At 42.5% G+C, this 20,062-nt stretch overlaps 1 protein-coding gene across 2 annotated transcripts in view; it reads left to right on the top strand.

The window, feature by feature from the left end:
- IGF1R (insulin like growth factor 1 receptor) overlaps nucleotides 1-20,062 on the top strand; it is a 132,347-nt gene that overhangs the window by 9,517 nt on the left and 102,768 nt on the right. For both annotated transcript variants that reach the window (XM_026040514.1, XM_026040517.1), the window contains exon 2: nucleotides 17,160-17,705. In XM_026040514.1, the coding sequence (XP_025896299.1) occupies nucleotides 17,160-17,705 (546 nt within the window). The remainder of the gene's footprint in view (nucleotides 1-17,159; nucleotides 17,706-20,062) is intronic.

The raw sequence follows: 20,062 nt of genomic DNA, 5'->3' as shown, positions 1-20,062 counted from the left end.
TCGATTGTAGCTAACGTCATTTGGCTGCAGTTTATTGTGGCTGAAGCTTTTATTTATTTTTTTTTTAATGTACATTTCATTGGTTTCTTGCAAATCTGCCCGGAAAGAGGTAGAAGGATGAGCTGACATCTGTGTTGGGCAACTTTCTCCTACTGAAATYGGGAGGAGGAAGGTTGCAAGCCAGCAGGATGTCTGACCTCATTTTTGTATAGAGGAAGATGCCAAAAGCCAAAGGATCTGTTGATCCTACTGCTTATATATTCTCGATACGGACCTGTCATTTTAATAGTTTCTCTTAATATTTCCTTGTTGCTCGTCCCGAGGCTACAGCTGTGATAGAGGTCAAGTCTGTGCAGTTGTTTTAAGAAAAGCACATTTGTTGCTTGAGTTTTTTGAGAGCCGGTTTGGTTGGAGGTGGCAACTGAGCCCATTTGGATTGTGAGCCTGGGAGTGACCAAAGGTTTTCATTTTTGTTTGTCCGTTTCCTTTTTTTTTTTTTTTTGGTGCACTAATAAAAGTTTGTTTGAGGCTTTATTGCATCGGAGAAGGCTGAACACGTGGACCAACATACTCATTGTGTCTTAACCAGAGGTCTCATTGTGCTGATACAATATTTTAATAAGCTTGTGAGAGTCCCGTTTAAAGTTGGAGCTTATATCCAGGCGAATGGTGGCTGCTCTAAGATGCAGCCGGTGCTGCAAGTGAAGGAACAGAGATTCCTCTGGGTTGCTTCAGTTGTTGTCCTACAGCACGAAGGCAGAGAGAGAGAAATGCATTTGATAGAGTGTGCCCTGGRCTTCAGCAGAAACACATGTGAGCCGGACATCTGTTTTTATGTGGTTTGTGTTCTGTGCATGTCTTCTGGTAGTTCATTGTCTAAGTAAACACATTTCATTAGCAGCGAGGCGTTAGTGCCAAGCGCCCACTGAGGAGACGTGTTGGGGTTTTGTTTCCCAGCCTTGCTGAGGAACAGCAGCCTCTCGCAGCTCKGCACATTTGAGGAAGATTACAGAAAGAATCCGGGGTGGATCGCGATCAGCACTTCAAAAGCAGTAGCTTTGGAGTAGCTCTGCTCTAACCCAGCAGAGCCCCGTGGAAAAACACTGTCATCTTAACAGATGCAGTGTTATTTTGGAGATTCCACTGTATAAATACATGGACTGTGGTTAAAATGTGATGGCAACAGATGCAATCTCTGTTCTCAAATCTTTCATSTCTTTAATATTTTAAAATACCTCACAAAGCAAAAACCATCAAGGCTGAAAATATACCTTCTATAACTGTTGAGGYTGAACTTTTTGAGTTTGTTTCATTTTGGGTATCTCCTTGCAAATTACAGGATAAATGTGCACCTCTGCGAGGGATCCTCTGCAAGTGCCGGCTCCTGACAGCGTGTTCTGTGATGCGCATGTGAATGGAGTTATTTGTTATCAGCAATTCTTAAGAAATGTCAGCAAGATGGGAAACAGAGTGGGTTAATCTGGCAAAAAAAAAAATCCAATATTTTTCACAAAAGAAAGTGATGGTATGAAAACAAGAATTACCCATCGCAGTAGCTAAGCCAGCATTGTTTGAGGACTTTCGTGGTGTTTGTGCAGTTGATATCAGTGACTTTATTTTTAAATTTGTCCAGAATACACTGCAGTGTTTGAGAGCGAGAGAATTGGAATGTGCAAATCAGATGTTGTATCATAAGGCTGCACAGTTGTGTTCACATTTGTTTTTCCTTCCAGATTTGGTTCTGTTTAAATACTGATTTGACAGGTATAAATTGAGAACAAGGATGCTTATTTTTATGAACAGCAAATAAAAAATAGCAAGATGCTTTTGTCCGTGAATTCTCCACTGCCCACTTGTTGGATTGAAACTCCTCAGTTACATAGTTTAGCTGAATTTCAGAAAGGGGCTGGATAATTTTGTGAGCAATAACATTGGTAGTCATGCATGCTAAAATAGAGAGTGATCACATCTCACGCTTCAGAAGCTGACAGCGTGCAAGGGCTGGGAAGAAATTGTATTCCTCCTTGGGGTGTTTGCATTTCCTTCTGCAGTTGTAAAACTGGAGAGAGCAGAAATGTTATCCCCGAGGGCTTGCGAGAAGACTTCGTTTCATGACTGTTTTTAAAAATGACTTCAGATCCTTGGGTGATTCTCATCCTCACGAAGGCGTTTTCAGTGGGAAGCTGCGCATTGTGCGGTGTTGGACGGCTGTATTCTTAGCTGAAGTATGAGAGTGGGGGTGTTGGCATCAGCTGGCYGATAAGGAGATAGTCAATATACACTAAAAATAAACGCCGGATCTTCATGGAAGACTGTTGGGATTACCTGATGTCATATGCATGGAGGGGAAAAAACAAAAGTTGAGGCTGTTGGTATGGATGTAGTCCCGCTTCCCAGGGAGGCTGCGTTGTGATGCCATCCATGCATTCCGTGGGATGTTTTCATCCTTTCAGGAGCGATTGTGCTCGCAGAAACGTGCATCTGTTTACTGCTGCTTTGCCAGTTCCGTGCGTGGCGGCAGGGCTTGTTTACCACGGGATCAAAATACTGCGCTGACCTCAGAGCGACTGTCACCGCTCGGAGYGTCTGGGGCCTCGAGTTGGTCCCTTGCACCCTCCCAGCTTTGCCCAGCCCTCCTGAGGGGACCAGTCTCCTTTAGCAGGGCCAAACTGGAGAAAAGTGAATAGATAGATGGAGAATAAGTTGTCCTAGGTCTGCTGGTTGGGGCAGGAATGGCCATTTGAAGTGTCTGACGTACCTGGGAAGCTGTGTCGCTTCATAGCCTTCCGTTGGGAGTTGCACACTTGTTTGAATTTCTATCCAGTTTGTCCTTTAAAGTTTCTTAGGGTGAAGGCTTCATGGAGCATTATTAGCTCCTTTATTATTTTATTTTATTGAGATGGGGCGTAGGTGACTTTGATAGTGACTTCAAGCAGGAAAAGCTTGCTTTAAGCAAACAATTTTAATCTCTTTTTGCATATTTTTTTGTGGGAGATTTTTTTTGATGGACAGCTGTTAGAACATGTTGATTGGCACATATGGCTTTTAAGGAAAATGTAGCACTTTTACCAATAACTAGCATTTGGTGTTTCTTCATATGCATGAAAGTAATTAGATAACTTATATTTATTCAGATTGTTAATTTTCACATTTTTAAGTGACAAAATGGTAAATTATGTATTTGGTGAATTTCTTTTCATTTGAGATATTTTTCTGTTTAGAGGGAAAYGGAATTTTAATTGAAATGCAGGAAATCTGATTTTAACAGCTTAATACTTCTGTAAGTGGAAGGACATGCAAAATTAAAAAARAAACCTTCCCCCAAACAAACCCTTTAATGGAGAAAATACTGTCCCTCAAAGTTTTAGATCTAGTCTGTCTTATCCACTATTTTACAGATTGCTACTAAGTATCAATTTATTTATTTTTTTTAATTTGGACCGAATTGCTCATTGAGCTGAACTATTGAAGAAAACTAAAAGGAGGCGCTTGCAGAAGGAGCTCTTGATGTTAGAATGGTAACGTTTCAACAAAGGGTGGCTCCAAGAGAGCACGGAACAGTAAATTCACCAGTCCAAACTTTTTGTGCAAATTATATGCTTACTATTTTTATTTAAATTACAGTAGGCATTGGCCCTAATATATGCTGTTATAATTTCATGTTAGATTTGTAATTAAGTTTATTTTTAGAAGAATGTGTTTTAAGTGGTTTATGTAAAATGATTTTCTATTTTTGTAAATGAAATAATTGTTTTTATTGACTTAATTTCATGCAAATGGCTTTTTTTGGCTTGGAGGATATGTGAGCGGAAAGAAATTAATGATTTRGAGTCTTTTCGTAATCTGAAGAATAGAAAATATTTTGTCACTAGCTAGGGGCACGGGAAGGCAGAGCTAACTCCTATTTGGGCATTTTTAGAGTGGTGGATCTTAGCGAATGCAGTACCATGGGTTTGTGTAATTTGTTTATTGATTATTTTTTCAGGATAAACTAATAAACTAAGTAGTAAATGCATTTGGGATCTAAGTGGGGGGATAAGAGAGATGAGCACAGTGTGGTGACTTCTTGAGCTACCTGAGTATTCAACAATCCATGGCAAATTTGATGGAGAAGTGAGCATTAATTGGTTGTAAGTCAGATCTTCTSCTTGGAATTTGGCCCTGCTATGGTGTCTCTCCACAGATGAAATTTAAGTCAGAGGGGAACTGAGTGATGATTCATTGTTGGGTTACTAAAATCCTGGTCTCTCTCCCTTTCCTGTTTGATTCCAAAATTACGGAAGTCTGCAAGGCGAGAGGGAGCGGTCCGCTCTTGGAGGGGAAGTTGAGGACAGAATGTGGAAGTGACCTAAGTAATTCARTGCTGCCCTGGTTAGTAGAATAAGGTCTACAGTGTGAGCAGGTGTGTCTGAGATTGGAGGCTTTTCAGAGAGCCACAATCTGGCTGGCTGAGCTTCCCAGGCTCCTTTTAAGAAGTAAAGATGATCCAGTGCTGTAAAACACTCTAAATGGAGGAGGGAAAAGGGGTGTCTGGGAGCTGCTGGTAGAGGTTTAAGATTAAACTTTTCATTTTTATCTTTTAAACACTGAAGATACTTTTTGATAGATCTGTGTTTCTGTCACCTAGCTCAGAAGATATGATCCTGAAATTCCTTTATTTCCAGGTACTGTTTATTGACAGGCTCCTGGTTTTCTGCAGCCTGACTTGCATGAGTCTGAAGTTGCGTGGTTATGGAAAATGATCTGTATGGACAGTGATTCTTCCATGCTGGAGAGACCCTTTAGTAGCTCAGTTACTTGGTTAATCTTTGAGTCCTTCCTCTTATCATTTTGCAGCTTCTTTTTTTTTTTTAGTGAAATAAGATTGATGCTATTTTGAGAGATACGTAGTTAAAACAATGTGGTTAAAAGTATTGTGAAACCTTGTATAGCATGTGCAGGTCAGTATTCTGGAACTTACTGTTAGCAAAACATTTTCTTGTTAAGAAGTATTAAGTTAGGTTACTAGACACTGCCCATGTTGCGTATGTAAGAGTCARTTGTGCTGAAAGGGGATTTGTTGAAAGAAATGAAAGGGAGGGTGTATACTGCTGAGTTATATTTGGAAATAAGCTATAAAGAAGTCTTGAAGTGATTCAAGAGGAGAAAACTTCATTGAGTGAATAAGAGGAGGTAAGGCTTCTGCTTCTCTTCCCCCTACTGCTTGCCTCAAAATTCTGATTTTTACAGACAGATTTTTTTTTGTCTGAAGTCATAATTTAGAAGGCTACATAACAATTTGTGTATAGTCTTCTGACTATTCTGATGGTTTTCAATACAGTGATGCTTGTCATCTGTGCTCTAACTGTACTGAAGCAGATACAAAGGACTAGGAGGAGGAGAAATACTTTTATTTTGGAAAGTGTATGCATTTTTTCCAATGCTGATCTTTTTAGGATTGCAGAAAACTGAGAAGGGGAGGAAAAGAGATATTTGATTTCTTTGTTTTCCTATTGATAAACAAAACAGGAAAAATCTGCTGGATTTTTGGAGAGTCAGGTGTGCAATAGCCGAATTGAGAAAAGCTGAATCTCAGTTGGCCTGGCCAGTCCTGCAAGGGAACAACTAGAGAAATAAATTATTCTAAGAGGGTGTAAGGAACTCTTGTCTAGAAAAAGCTGAGCAAACATGAAGCAGCTTAGTTGTGTGGTTTACGTATGATGAAGCAAGGGAGGTGCACTGGTGTTCCAGGAAGTTTGACTCTTTCTTCAGGGTGTTGTGAGGTGGACAGCAAGAGTTGCCACCCAGAAAAGAGATGTCTTGGCATTACTGAGAGCTGTAGGAGCTAAAAGGGCTTAACTAACAGTGAGCTCTTCCCAAAGCTTTCACCTCTCAAGAATCTTTAAGTAACCTTAAAGCCCAGACCTTGGTAGCTTGTCTTTCAAAGATCGATATRAAAGCACCTCCTTAAAACAAATATGGTTTTTGTTTATTTGTTTTCTTCAATACTTGTGTTTTGGAAATTCAGTATGACCCGTTATCGTTTGAAATGACAAAGAAGCCTGTTGTGCTGACAAAGTAGAATCTATTAGGAAAAGAGGCTTTGTATCCTCTCAAGTAACGTGTGTTTTTTTTTTTCTTAATCAGCAAGATGTTCTCCTGGAAGTCAGATGTCTTGGTATGTCTGATGTCAGATGTCAGTCAGATGTCAGTCAGATGTCAGTCAGATGTCTGATCTGTATCGCAGAAGAGCAAAAAGAAAAATGTCAAAGGAATAGAGTATCTTCAGGAGCTCATAGTAGTGAATGTATTTCTGTTTCAGTAAAGCTACTGCTAGTGGCCACTGTTAGCTTTGGGCACTTTGTTTTTGTGTTTGTGTGTTGCAAAACAAACAAACAAATGTCTTGGCCCTTCAGAAGAATAAAGCAAAACATGCTGAAAATGTCCTAGAGCGCAAGGGATGTGACTAACCTTCCCCCTGAGCTCAGTGAAGTTTCAGAAGGCAGTTCAAAACACCTAAAACATCTGAAAATTCAGAGCTGAAAGAAAGGGCAGCTGCATCCCTTCTGTGGCCTGAYAGTGGGAAGGGAGAATAGGATGGAGATGATCTGTTCTTACTATCCACAAAAAAACAACCAAGACGAGATACGGGCTTTGCTGCGGTGCTGCACAGTGCACTCGGGGGGAMTCCCTGCTAGGGGAACTTGCCTTTTCCCAAGGGCGCTCGGGAGGTTTTCCGTGCGGCTTGGAGGCCGTCCCGGCCGCCCCAGTGTCACTGCCTGGCTGTGCTCRGGGCTGGATGCGGCCCCGGCTGCCGAGGCTGAAGCTGAGGGAAGGTGCCCTGTGGTAAAGCACAACCGGCCCCTCGGATGTGTTTCGCTAGCGTGGAACCGACCCGCCGTCCACAAATACACTGGGTTTCTTTCACAACAGCAACTAGAGGCCAGTGGAGCTGTCAGACAAGTGAAGTGAGGCCAAGGACTGTCCGTTGCATTGCTGTGTTCTCCAAATGATTTTGCCTTCAAGCTAGCTGTCTTTGGCAGTTGAAAACTTAGCTATTTTTTTTGTCTTCCTGTTCAGATCCTTTTAACTTACGCTCATTTTTTTGTTCAGTTAATGTTTTTGCTGTCAGAGAAAAATTTCAAGCAATTGTCTGTCTTCAAACGCTGCCGTACAGCTGTGTTGAAACGTGTGTGTTTAACGTGTGTTACCCATGAGGTTAAGCCCTCAAACATCCCCTCCCACCCCTGCAGGTGCAGTTTGTGTTGGCAGGAGCTGTTGGGCTGGGGTGGTTTCACGTTGTTCAGTCAGGCAGCTTGTAACTACAGGCAGAGGAGGTGTTTGGGGATTGCTGTAGTGGCACGTCCTTCACCGGGGAGGTCAGGTTCTTGCTTCACCTTATGGGACCAGCAACGGGTTTGATTGTGGGATTTTCCCCACACCTGCTTTCCACCAATATAGGACTGATTTGSGGGTTGCAGAGCTTGGTAAATCCTTTCTTGTGCTTGAAGGAAGCAGTATTTGTCAAAGTTTTGAGCTGAAAATGACCTCAAAAAAAAAAGGCTCTTTCAGTGCCTAAAACCTGCGTTAACTGGAGTTGTGACAGGCATCATTCATTGTGACTATTGTGTCTAAAAACTGCGTGGGGCTGGAAATCCACTGTGTTGGGCAGTACATGAGTGTGAAATAGACACTGTGGGTGAAATGTCAGTGTGAACTTACAAGCCAAATGTGGACAAGTGACTGGCAGTAACCCTCGGTGTTTTTGCATTTGGGTGTATTTATGTATTTTTTCTTTTCCTGTCTTCTAAACACCTTGCTTAAAATAAGGCAACTTTCATTGGTTAGGCTGCTTTTGTGATACTAAAACTAAGCTAGAAACAGCCTTACATTTTCTTCTGATGCAACTTTCCATCTTCAGGTGATAAGCCCTGAACTGCCAGTCACCTTGTGCCAGGTGCCAACCCACGTGTCTTACCTTGCATTTGGAAAGGAAGGTTCTTTTCTCAATCTAGTTAGCTCATCACTGGAAAGCCCCACAGCACCTGCATATATGTAATTTAAAACCTTTAAAGCTCTTTTCAGCAGTGTAACTTGGTCATATTTTAACTGCCTTGAGAAAGCAGGTTGCAGCATGAGCTCTGTGGTGTTTAAGCAGTGTAGCTGGCATAGGTGTGAGGAGTCCCTGTTTATAATAAAGTGGAAAGCAGTGCCTTCCATGCAGTTAGCTGCTTTTCTAACTTAAGTCTCTGTTCAAGGTGAGATTTGGGATTGATGAAATCCGAGCTGGGTTTGTTACAACAGAGACATTAGCGTGAAAGGCTGGGAATGGCACGTGTGCTTTGTCGGGCAGGAGATTGTTAGCACGGAGTAGTAGGGTTAAGTCTTCTGTATCACTAGGAGTTATCATCTCAAGTGTCTAATTTCTCTGTGAAATCCTGTGGACCTAAGTGAAACTTCCCAATATTAAGTCCTTATATTAAGTTGTCATTTTATATTACGGTACCCCAGCAGTTTTCTTCTGTTGAAGTCAAAATAGTCTGGCTTTGGCCGGACTAGTCAACGAGAGGAAGAGGAGGAAGAGAAGGAGAAAAGCCCCAATTGGAGCGGTGCCTTCCCTGGCCGAGTGCAGGGTGGCAGCCGAAAGCCCCGTGCGGCTGCAGAGCCTGGCTGCCTGATGACTTTTCACTCTGGAAGAATTGGCTGTTTATCCCTGCCAGCTACGAGTGCATCCCATAGGTTTCCGTCAGCCAGTTTCTGAGTCACTCGGATGTGTAGACAACTGTTTAAAAAAATAAATAAAATCACACATAAGGATTTTTTTCTAAAGGTGGAGAGGAACAGTCCCCAGGAGAGATGATTTCTGTTAAGCTCCTTTGTCATCACAGATTGTGAAACATAAATTCTGTGTTACAAACAGCTTGTAATTTTAGTCTTACATTTTTGCTTTAGCACACATTAAACTGCAGCTCCTGGTATAAAGTTTGAACATTATTATCACAGTTAAAAATGCTCTACTTTTGTAGTTATTGATCATAATATGCCACCTACTCACTTGTATGTCATGTTTTCTAGAGAATGGCATGCTCCTATTTTGTGGTGCTGTCAGAAAAGTGGTTCTGCAGGGTAGAAAACTGCTCAGAGTTTTGAAGTCTGTCGTCTTAAGCTCATGAGGATTAAACTTGTTTTGGGGGATCTGAGCTTTACCTGCTTCCTTAGGAGGAATTTTTCTTCTGCAGTTCTTGTGAGCTGATCAACTTGACCATATTCCATTTTAAGCTGTTGGGAGCTAGAGCTTGTGGGGAATTCATCTGGATTTCCTTTTAGCTGGTGCTTGGGACCCCTTTTTTTCCCCCTGTGCTATGCAGAAGTATTTCAGCAGAGATGGGGTGTTCAGAGGACTTGAGCGCTCAGTGTCTCTCAAAGTGCAGTATATGCCAGGCAGTAATAAGTGAGGAATTTACTGTAGGTCTGCTCCTCGGAAGCCTGTGATTGAGAGGCCGGACAGAGGATCTTGCAGGTGTTTTGGTTAAGTTAAAGGTTTGATACTACTTTGCTTCATAGGACAGCCAGCTGTTTTGGGTGATGATATAGGCTCAGCCATCTAAATGTTAATAGTCTGCAATATCTTCTTCGTTTTTTTTGCTCTGTGTACCCATGAGGACAAACAAAAATCTGCTGCCAACTGAGCCACTCACTCATGTTTCTGCTATTTCAGTAGTAGGAGTTAACAGATGCGGCTTCGGAGAAGGCCCTCAGGGACATGGTGGGTCAGCGCAGCCTCGGCGAGAGGATTAATTTGGGGATGACTTTGTCATGAGGATGCTTGCACGTGAGCTCGGCTAAATCTAGACCCACTTACTCTGTAGAGAAGACATCAATCAATTACTCAATTCATTTTATTATCTCCCTTTTTGTTAAGCGGCTGCTTCCCTTGACATTTGAAGTAAAACGTTGGCAGGCAGAAAGCAAGTGTGATGAGGGACAAAAATGTTTTGTTCTGATTTTTTTTTTTTTTTTCTCTCTTGAGGAAGCTTTGGAGAAGCTGGAGGAAGTTCACGGAGAGCAGCAATGCCAGAGATATCTTTAGCCAAGGATAGTAGCAATTGCGAGAGGAAAAAGGCAAAGCTGCTTTGAGCCTCTGATGTGGGTGCTAGGCCTGTTCTGTGTTTTTTTTGTGTGTTTTGTTCTGGTCAGGTTGGTAACACAGTAGCCCTGTGGCCATGAATAGATAGGAGATGGTCAAGGAGTTTAAGTACAAGGTATGTGTTTTTCTAAGCATTATGGCAGACGATAAAAGCTTGTGGAGAGGAGAGGAATCTGATGTCTCTCTAGCTAGTTGGGTCAAACTGGTCGTTCTTTTGTGACCCCACTCTTTCCCCCTAAATACAGGGGAGAGGCTTTCTGTAAAATATTGTTGGGAATGAAGAGGAAAACCAGCTAAATTAACGATAACAGAAAATACGTCCTAAAAATGGCAGGATACTTAGCAAAATAGTCTCTGGTCCTTTGCATGTTTTGTAGTTCCTAGCAGTCTAGCTTTGTCCTGCAAAACCTGGCCTCTAATGAAGCAAAAGAAACCCCAGCCCCTCTTTCCAGTCCTCAGACGCGGAAACAAGAATGTCCTCAAGACTTAAATTCAAATTGAAGCAGTGTTTGGGTTCCATTATTCCCTTTCACGTTTTGCAAGCCAAAGATGTTGACGTTGAGCTGGTGCTGGGAAGGTAGAAAATGAATTTCAATTGCAGGCTTGCGTTAGCTGAGGCTGACACGGTTAACGTTTGCTGGATCATGGGGCCCCTTTTGCTGTATCAGRCGAGTTTGCTAAAGCAGTTCACGTAACGTAGATGAATAAAAGCATTTCAGTGGTGAGGGAGCCAGCTTGAAGCATGTGATGCAAATTTAGTTCCTTCCTTGTCGTTGGTTCTGACATCCCAAGAAGCGAGACAGAGGCTGGCTTCCCCGGGAAGAGCTCCAGTGATTGATGTGACACATGTAGGATAGGTGAGCTTGGAAAATACTGAAATTTTGTGGGAGGTTGTGTAAGTATATTAAAGACACTAAAATATATATTTCATTCATAGTGTCACTATGAAGGCAAAACCAAGAACCAAGTGGGTGGCGGAATCCTGTGTTAATGTAAAGTGTCATAAGAAATATCTCCAACTGCTGATTTCTGTGAACTCTACATTTAATTTCTTCGTTGCATAGTATGCAATTAAAGACTCCATAGACTTCTGTAGCAATTTTTTTCATGTCTGCAGATGGTGCAACTATGCTGAAACTCCTCATGGGTTTGAAGGGAAATTACGGTTGCAAATCAGCTCCTTTGCAGTCCAAGATAAAAACCTTGGCCTTTCAAGCCTTGAAGTGGAACTGCAGGAATAAACCACCCTGAAGCCCGGGCCATGGGCAGCTGTAGCTCTGCTGACCGCTCACTCTGGTCAGAGCTGACTGAATTAGGTCACTTAATTTCTTTTTTTTTCTCTTGAGGGCTGTATGATAGTCCTGATGGCTTTCTTAAAGCTAGCATAATACTTAGCAGTGAGAAAAAAATGGAGGTTAAGGTCAAGTTTTAACGTTTCCTTGCTTACAATCTCTGTGGGTGTAGCTTTTTCACATTATTCCCTCTCCATTTCTAATGTTTTTCTGCTTCCCTTCTGAAGATATATAGATTTCCTCTGAAATCTGCTGAAGGAGAAATTTTCCTGTGTTTTGCATCTTCCTCCTAGCCTTGTTGAAGTAAACATTTCAGATAACCTGGATGCTGCCATCAGCAGAACACGTCCTTAACCTTGACGTGCCTCTGAGGAGCTGCCTTGAGGCCATGTCGCTGGTTTGGTTTGGCTACTTGGTTGTTTTTTGCTTTGTTTTCCCCTCATTTGCCAAGGTGCCAGACCGACCCTGTATTGAGTTGCTCCATTCCTAGTAAACRCATCAATACACGGGCCACCAGACAGCACGTGGATCCTGATCCTTCTGAGGCAGGAAACCTGTTGGCTGGTGTGAAAGGGAGGTGGAAGCTSTGGAGATGATCGACTTGAAGAGGACCATGTGTCTGGGATGAGGCCCGCTGGCCTACAGCCACGCGCAGCAGCTCTTTTGCACCCCTGCCCCCTCTTATTGATTTGTTTTGAAGGACTTGCCATAGTTTAAAACTTAAAAATGATGAAAAGGAAGTGGCTCTGTAGGGAATAAATAATATTGTTGGGAAGATGGTTGCTAAAAATGGGGCTGGACAGGCTTGTTTTTTCTCTTGGGCCCTGTAGCTTGTCCTTTGTATAGGAAAGGATCCATCGATGATGGTGATGTACTTGTTACYGCTGCAAAATTTCAAGGCAGAGGAGAGTTGAGCAACTTGATTTTATTTAAGCTCCTGAGCCCTGTGGGTCACAAGCTCTTTATCCTCGACTTGGTAASTTTTCAGCTGCGTTTTGAGATCTGGTGGAAAGTGCTGTCCAACAGATGGCTATTTCAGCCCTGGGGCAGGAAGGCAGCGTGAAAGGAGAGCAATTGCTGGCCCTTCAGCACTCTCAGCAAGCAGAGTGAGCTGACGTGGTTGGTAAATGAAGAAGTCAGAGGTATCCAGGTTCCTTGTTTGTAATTATCTTGGAAGTAATGAAGCAGAACTGTCATGGCAAGGAAGTGAAAGAGGGAAAACAAGGAGGATCATGAGTTATTTGGGTAACACATGACTAAAGACAAAACGGGAGAGGTAAGCAGAGGCTGGTTTCCCATCACTAGGTAGATGTTCATAGTGAGCCGTTGATCTGGATTTTCCTTTTGGAAGTGTAAGTGACCACATGTGCTCCATGGTCTCCCTTGCTAGGGAAAGTGACCCAGCTTGGGGCAGGCTGGGGTTGAGAACGCCCTGGGCTTGCTCAGGTGGGCTGGGCTGCCGTGTCTTGTGGCTGCTCTGGTGCTGCTTTGTCCAAAACCAACTTCTGGTGTTGAGAACTGCCCGATGGTGGCTGCTGCATCTGTAACTTCTGGCTAGCTGAGGACAGTGTTCGGTGTGGCACATCTCTTAACAGGATCAAAAACGGGAAAAAAAGTAAAGATCCTTAAAATGTTAAGAGTTATGTATGTCTCGCCACACCGAGGAAAACTTTAGCAAAAGCTTTTTATTTAAAGCTTTCTAAATGGAGTAACTGGAAGGAATATACAATTCGAAAGTGAGAAGTATGCCATGACAAAATGACTCCAGGATTCCTGTTGGCAGTTAACTTTTCTCCCATAAAATGAGCACGAGTGCTGCGGATTCTGCCCTCTGCCTCCTTAGCGTCAGTAACAAGGGAGCTGCTGAAGCTGTGCACGCGACTGGGCAGGGGCTGCAGCAAGCAGAAGGTCTGGGACAGGCCACGTTGAGGAGGAGGCTGCCTTGGTTTGCTCTGGCGAGGCTGCYGTCTTGCACAAAAAGGGACTTTTTGGCTCAGCAATCCCCAAAGGCAACGAGCAGGTCCCTTTGGGACCAGTTACTGATGTGAAGTAGCTGGTGGTTGTAGAGGAGTGGCCAGAGCTGCTGCATGGAGTAAATGGTTAGTTGAGGATTCATGGTTAGATGGTGGTTGTTTTCTTGGCATCATTTTCCCTGYTCCTTTCCCTCACTGTGATCTGGAGCAGCCCTGGGAGATGCAGCTGGATTGAGGATCTGGCTGCAGGAATTGCTCTCTGAACCTCGTACCTGCTGCTGTTTTTCCTGGTAGTTCGTTGCCCTCTTCCCTGGTGCTCCGTCAGACTTGGAGCCATCCCCATGGCTGGGATGGGGCTGCAGGTCCCACCAAAAGCAGCTGCGTTGCTGCCTCTGCGTCGCCTCTCATAAGGCTTCCGAGCAGCCGTGTCCCGAGAGGAGCGCCCTGGCCCTGCTTTGGGATTGTGGATGGAGCTGGGTTCTCCTTGACTGAAGCAGAACTTCCAGGGAGGCATTCATGTTCATTGGACATAAAGAACTTGTTGTTTCTCTTTAGTAAGTATGTGTATTATAAATATACACATTATAGTGTATATATTTATATAAAAAAATCCAGTTTTGAATTGAACAGAAAGCAAAGATAGGCTATACCAATCTAATTTAAAAGGCAATATAAGCAGGAATATCCAGCTATTAAATAGGCCATAAATGTTCTGTTTCTGTCTGACAGGCCAGCTTGTGCTGCAGCTTCCTGTATACGTCTCTAAAACGTGATCCGGGGAAAACACAGCACGGCCAAGTTAAAACTGTAGTAGGCTTTGAGCTCTGATTCATTTGTTTTTCATATAATCCTTTATGGAGCAGCAAACAAAAAGTGAGAAAAAGATGATGCATGATGGTATAATTAGCTTCAGTGAACAATGTGAACTTTAAAAGAATCTTAATTAAAAAAAGGAGGGGGAAGGCAAGCAGCAGGACAGAGCCGTGGCTGAACCTGAATAAACTACGATGGTTTCCTCCTCATCATCTGCTTAAGTGGGGATCGTTTATCCCGAGTATCAGCGTGGACCAGGGTGCCCTTCCTGTTTCATGTTTGGGGCTCTGCAGTTCTCATTATATAAATGCAGTTGTGTAAAATGGAGCTCGTTAGATATACTAATATGCTCTTAAATCAGACATGTCGGCAGCACACTCATCTGTAAGCAATTTCCAACAGTAGAGCCCACCGGACTCTCTCCTTTTCTGTATTAAGGGGATGATGTTTCATAGTTGAAGCAAGTGAGTTCATACTTTTGCCATAAAGCTCAAGAAATCTCATTGATTTATAAAAGCATTAAATACCCAAAGTAACTTTCAAGCTGAGACAAACATAAAACTAAACACACTGACTCCTAAAGCCCAGGCCTGGGATGGATGCACRAGCAGGTATATGATCCTTTAGTTAAGGGTTGTTGCCATTTTTCTTACAAATGGTTCTTTGGGGTATTTTAACTCAAGCGTTTTTAAACCCATCGCTCTGGAGCCCTGCCTACAGAATGTCAGCACAATTGCAAATTTTATTTCTTTAGCAAAATAAAAGGCTTGGAGCAGTTGAACYTTCTCAAGTTTTATGACAGTAAAATGAATTTTGCCACTTTTACTCTGCTGTAGCAGGGCCTCTGCTGTTCACCTTGTCCTGCCAGCAGATAGAGACAGAAAACAAGGCAGTTTAATTGGAGAATCACTGTATTTTGCAACCTTCTCTTTTTTCCAAGAGGGAGAACGTAACGTCCAAGTGTAACGTGCTTGTCAGCGTGGGCTTTGGCAAAGACCTGGGAGGGATAGTTCTTGCAGAAGAAGATTTCAGGACCTGAGAACAAGGTGTGGGTACAAGTTTCACAGCAGCTTCCTCCAGGTTGACACCATCTTCTCTATACGTGCAGGAAAAAAGTGCACATTTTTTGCCTCACATCCATATCCCTTGTATGTATTAGCAGAGCTCTTGGATTTCTTTAGCAATGTCCCTGTCCCATCTGGCTTCTCGCACCCAGAAATAGCAACTTGTTCCCCTTGGATCTTTCTTTACCTTTTCCTGAGGCTAGAGCTGGGATGCTGGAATACAGCTCTTCTGTTCACAGGATTGACTGCTCCCGAAAGCCAAGTGTTTCCCATGGACACTAGACGTTTTACAGCCTTAAGGAGTGAGCTTCCTTGCTCGTGCCTGCTTCTGGAGCAGGAAGTCATGTTAAAGTATTCTCTGCTTTCAACTTCCATCTTTACAGAAGGAGGATTATCTGTGGTTKGCATGGAAAACATCTGTTTTTTAGCAAATACCCAGTCATGTTGTTTTTTGCTATGTGTCTCCAGAAAGAAATGGATGTTCTTACTGTGTCTGTAAATGTGCTTGAAATCTGCAGGTGATCCTGGGGGCGTTACCTGTCTTTAAGCTGTTGTTGCCTTGCTGTGGTTTTAGCMTGTTCATGTTTTGCATCCTTTGGTAGCTTGTATTATTAGTGTCTGTTAAGCATTGTGGGACAGCAGGACTGTGTTCTATTATTAGAGCAATTTCTGAATATCTGGACAATTTATCTGGGTTGAAACTTAAGTTCTTGGCTCCAGTGCCTATATTTAGACCTATTTCTTGTCTGAGGAAAAGAGTGTTAGAGTAATTAAGCCTAATGTGCATAAAAAAAAGAGCAACCTTTCCACAAAATTGAATTGCTTGGGGTTTATTTAAGTTTAGGGTTGCTTAAATAAGTTGGCATTTCACTTTGTTTGCTTACAAGCATCTTATTATCTATTCCGAGGAATCTTTTTTCCATGTCTTCAACAGAAGAGTGACTTTGAAAGAGTCCAAGAACAACAGGTCTCTATGCTCCATAGTTGCTCTTTGTTTTCTATCAAAGTACTTTTTATGCATCTAATTATTACATTATTGTTATACTTTTCCACTAATCCCTTTAAGATGATTATTGTTGTATGGCTCCAATACGGAAAGACCTAATATTTATTAGGCAACAATCTTGGCTTTATTTCTTTTGAGAGGTCACTGAGTTTAGTCTGTTCTTGAGAGAAACTCATCACTATGATGCTGCGTGTTCTTATAAATAAATATATCCTGTGTTTCTTAGAACTTCAGGATTTTTTTGTATTTTAGTGCCAAATTTAGTCCAACTTGGTTCCCTGGAACAAGCAAACAGGAATTCCGTGCCTTAGTTACAAGTCTAAGCACTTTCTTTTCCTCCAGTGGCAGGGCAGGAAGTGCTGAGCAGCTTTCTGGGGATTTTGTGTTGTTGCTGATCTAAAATTCAAGAACTAGGGTGAGTTTGGCTTGTGAACCTGGAAGAAAGTGTGACTGGAGAAGTAATAAGAATTACCTTTTTATATTCTTTTCTCTTAAGTGCATCTACCTTATGGGGGGGGATAAAGTAATTGGGGATCTAAAATCAGCCTGTTTACCACTTGTTGAGAGTCCTGTAGCTGAATCATCTGCATGCCAAAATATACTTAGAAGTGAGATGTGCAGATACACCTAGTTTGTTTTCTTGTTGCTCCATGAAATGAGGCTTTCTTTTCAGCATCAATGATAAAACACTCCCTGTGTGCTGAGGAACAGTGAGAGCTCACAGCCCAGCGCTGCTCTCAGCAGCAGTGTAGCTATCACTAAATCAAACACTCATGGCCTGTTTTAAAACTGCAGCCTAAGAAAGTAAAAAATGGATGTACGTCAGAATATTCTACTTACGTCAAGTGATTTATTTACTAACTTTCCTTTCTCTTACATTTCCAGTTTGTGGGCCAAACGTCGACATTCGCAATGATATCCATGAGCTGAAACGCCTTGAGAACTGTACAGTGATCGAAGGCTTCCTTCAAATTCTGCTCATCTCCAAAGCAGAGGATTACCGCAACTTTCGCTTCCCCAAGCTCACTGTCATAACCGATTATTTGCTGCTGTTCCGGGTGGCGGGCTTGGAAAGCCTCAGTGATCTCTTCCCCAACCTCACCGTCATTCGTGGGAGGAACCTCTTCTACAACTATGCCTTGGTGATCTTTGAGATGACAAATCTTAAGGAGATCGGGCTTCACAACTTGCGGAACATAACCCGCGGGGCCATCCGCATTGAGAAGAACTCTGACCTGTGTTACCTCTCCACAGTGGACTGGTCTCTCATCCTAGATGCAGTGTCCAACAATTATATTGTTGGGAATAAGCCTCCAAAGGAATGTGGGGACTTGTGTCCAGGGACAATGGAAGAGAAGCCGTTGTGTGAGAAGACCTCCATCAATAACGAGTACAACTACCGCTGCTGGACCACCAACCACTGCCAGAAAAGTAAGAGTTGGCTAGATTGTATGTACTTTGTAATCTCTTTCCAGAGTCACGTTTTCATTTAATGTGCTTTTATTTTAGGCTCTTCAATAACTTCTATTCTAGTTGTGAGTAATCCACATAGTGTGAATGCCAGTTATCCAGTTTCCACATGAGTAGATTCCTCCCCAGTCTGTAGAGGATCATCTCACTTGGTTAAAACCAACTCCCTGGGTTACTTGCACATGAAAAAGATGCAGAGTGTCCAAGTGACGAATTAAAGCCAAAACAGCAAAACTGGAACCAGTTTTACCCCAGTTAAGGGTTTGGCAGGAGGTGGCTCCTGCTTGTCCCAGTGATGCTGCTTGGGGGCCAGTCATTGCAGTGCTGCACATGTTACCTGCACTTGCTGTGACTGTGTGTTCTTTGCCTCCCTTGGTATGTACCTTCCAAAATTCTTATGATAATCAATTCTAAACTTTAAGAACTCTTGTACCTACACTTAATTTTTTCCAATATGTTCTACCGTTGCAGAGAGCTGCTGAAATAATGGATGCCTTGAACTCCCGGAATAATGTTCCTGGCCTGTTTTGCCCTTATCTTGCATGACAGGGTTTCTTCCTTTCTGATAGCAAGTATTAGCAAAAACAAAACCTGATCTCTTTGCACTTTTTAAAAATAGAATATACAAATACATAGTTTACTCAAATAACAAGATTGCATGGTAGGCTTTTTGAGTTCATCCTCTAACTTTATGAAAGATGAGCCCTGCTGTATCACCAGGGCTTAATTACAAGCAGTCGTCACTGGGAGGAACATTTCCTAAATTCAGCTTGGAGCCTTGACCAACACTGTAGTAATGATAGGAAACAGCAGAGTGGAGAGATTATAAAACAGGAGTTTTGAGGTTACATTTGTTTGGGGAAGCTGCCTTTTTCTGTTTGTTTTGTCTTTCTTTCCTTCTTCCCCCTTCCCTTCTAGTAGCCCATCAGGGGCTTCTGAAGGCTTTTGCTTCCACCAGAGTTTAAACTGAAGTACCTGTGCAGTCCTGGTTAATATGCCCCAAAAGACCTCTGGAAAAAGGGATGCTTGTAGTGATAGTCTTTTAGTAATAATTCCTATGGGAAATGAACTTTGCATTTAAACGAATGAACAAAGCTACAACTTACTAGAAGTCCTGTAACCTTGGCCAAGATGAGGGAAATGAACTGCATTAGGTTTTTTGCCATATGTTGCTCTGAGTCATTAGGGTTCTGCAAGCCAAATTCTTGCCTTCATCCAAGGAGTGCAGCTCCTTTGTCTGCAGATGATGACTGAGGTGATTCCTATGCAACTTTGTTCCTTAGTGGTTTGAATGGCTGTAACTGGAATGTATTTAATAACATAAAACAAGTGACGTGTTTTTCTGTTGTATRTTCTGGCTCTTTGGAATACACAGCAGTGATCTGTGAGCAACATGTTGACTTTAAGGGAACTGTTAAAATAATCTGAATCCCAAACGCGCACGAGAAGAGATCTGTTTAAATAAGATGAGGTCATACTTGTGCTGTGATGGCCGCACTTTTAAGGCAAGGATATAAGTAATGTTTTTCCTTTCCTACGTGCTTTTGTCCTCCTTTGGTGGGAGATTGTGAACAGGAAAGCAAGTATTGGAAAAGAGCCCTGAAGTTCTTAATAAGAGCACTATATTTTGAATAAACAAGGTAGGTTTGAAGAATGTCAGCATACAGAGCAGAAAGATTACTATGCTCTAATAAATAATAAAAAGTGAGAAATTTGGACCTATTAGGTCTGTTAATCATAGTGAGTCACTGACTTCATGGAGGAAGACTTTAAATTTGCCAGCCATTCATCTGCAAGAAAAGCGCTGCCTCTCCTGCAGGAAGACAAGGGAGGTGTAAAAGTTCAGCTGTTGAAAAGGAAGCTTTTAGTTTCTCTTGCTCGATTGCATGAACGCATTTGCAGTGAACTCCTGATCTGGGGAGGGCTCTGCTGTACGAAACTGCACAAGGACGTGAAAAAGAGTAGAGACAAGGACTTCAAGTGGCTGGATGTTTTCTAATCTGCATTTCCCTACCAATATAGATGTGACATTTGCATGATTTTCCAGGGGAAATTTTCCAGGGTAATAACTAGTTTAACCTTGACATTCTCCCTGTGCGTCACAGTGCTGTTAAACTGAAAACTCTTGTCTGTCACTTTGTGTTCATTGAGTTTGCCCTTTTATTTTGCTTCCTGGATCCATGGCAGCAGCGGATAGTAAATCACATTTGTCCTTGTTTAGGACAGGACAACAGAGCGAGATCTGAAGTTGTTGGGCGAATGTTGTGTGGGAACACTCAGTACTTCAAGCAGCCTGCCTTGTGTTTAATTTTCCCGTT

The sequence above is a fragment of the Nothoprocta perdicaria genome, unplaced genomic scaffold, assembly GCF_003342845.1.
Source record: "Nothoprocta perdicaria isolate Ctin4 unplaced genomic scaffold, notPer1 scaffold_26, whole genome shotgun sequence".
In the NCBI taxonomy this organism is placed as follows: domain Eukaryota; kingdom Metazoa; phylum Chordata; class Aves; order Tinamiformes; family Tinamidae; genus Nothoprocta; species Nothoprocta perdicaria.
This window is presented reverse-complemented; position numbering and strand designations above follow the sequence as displayed.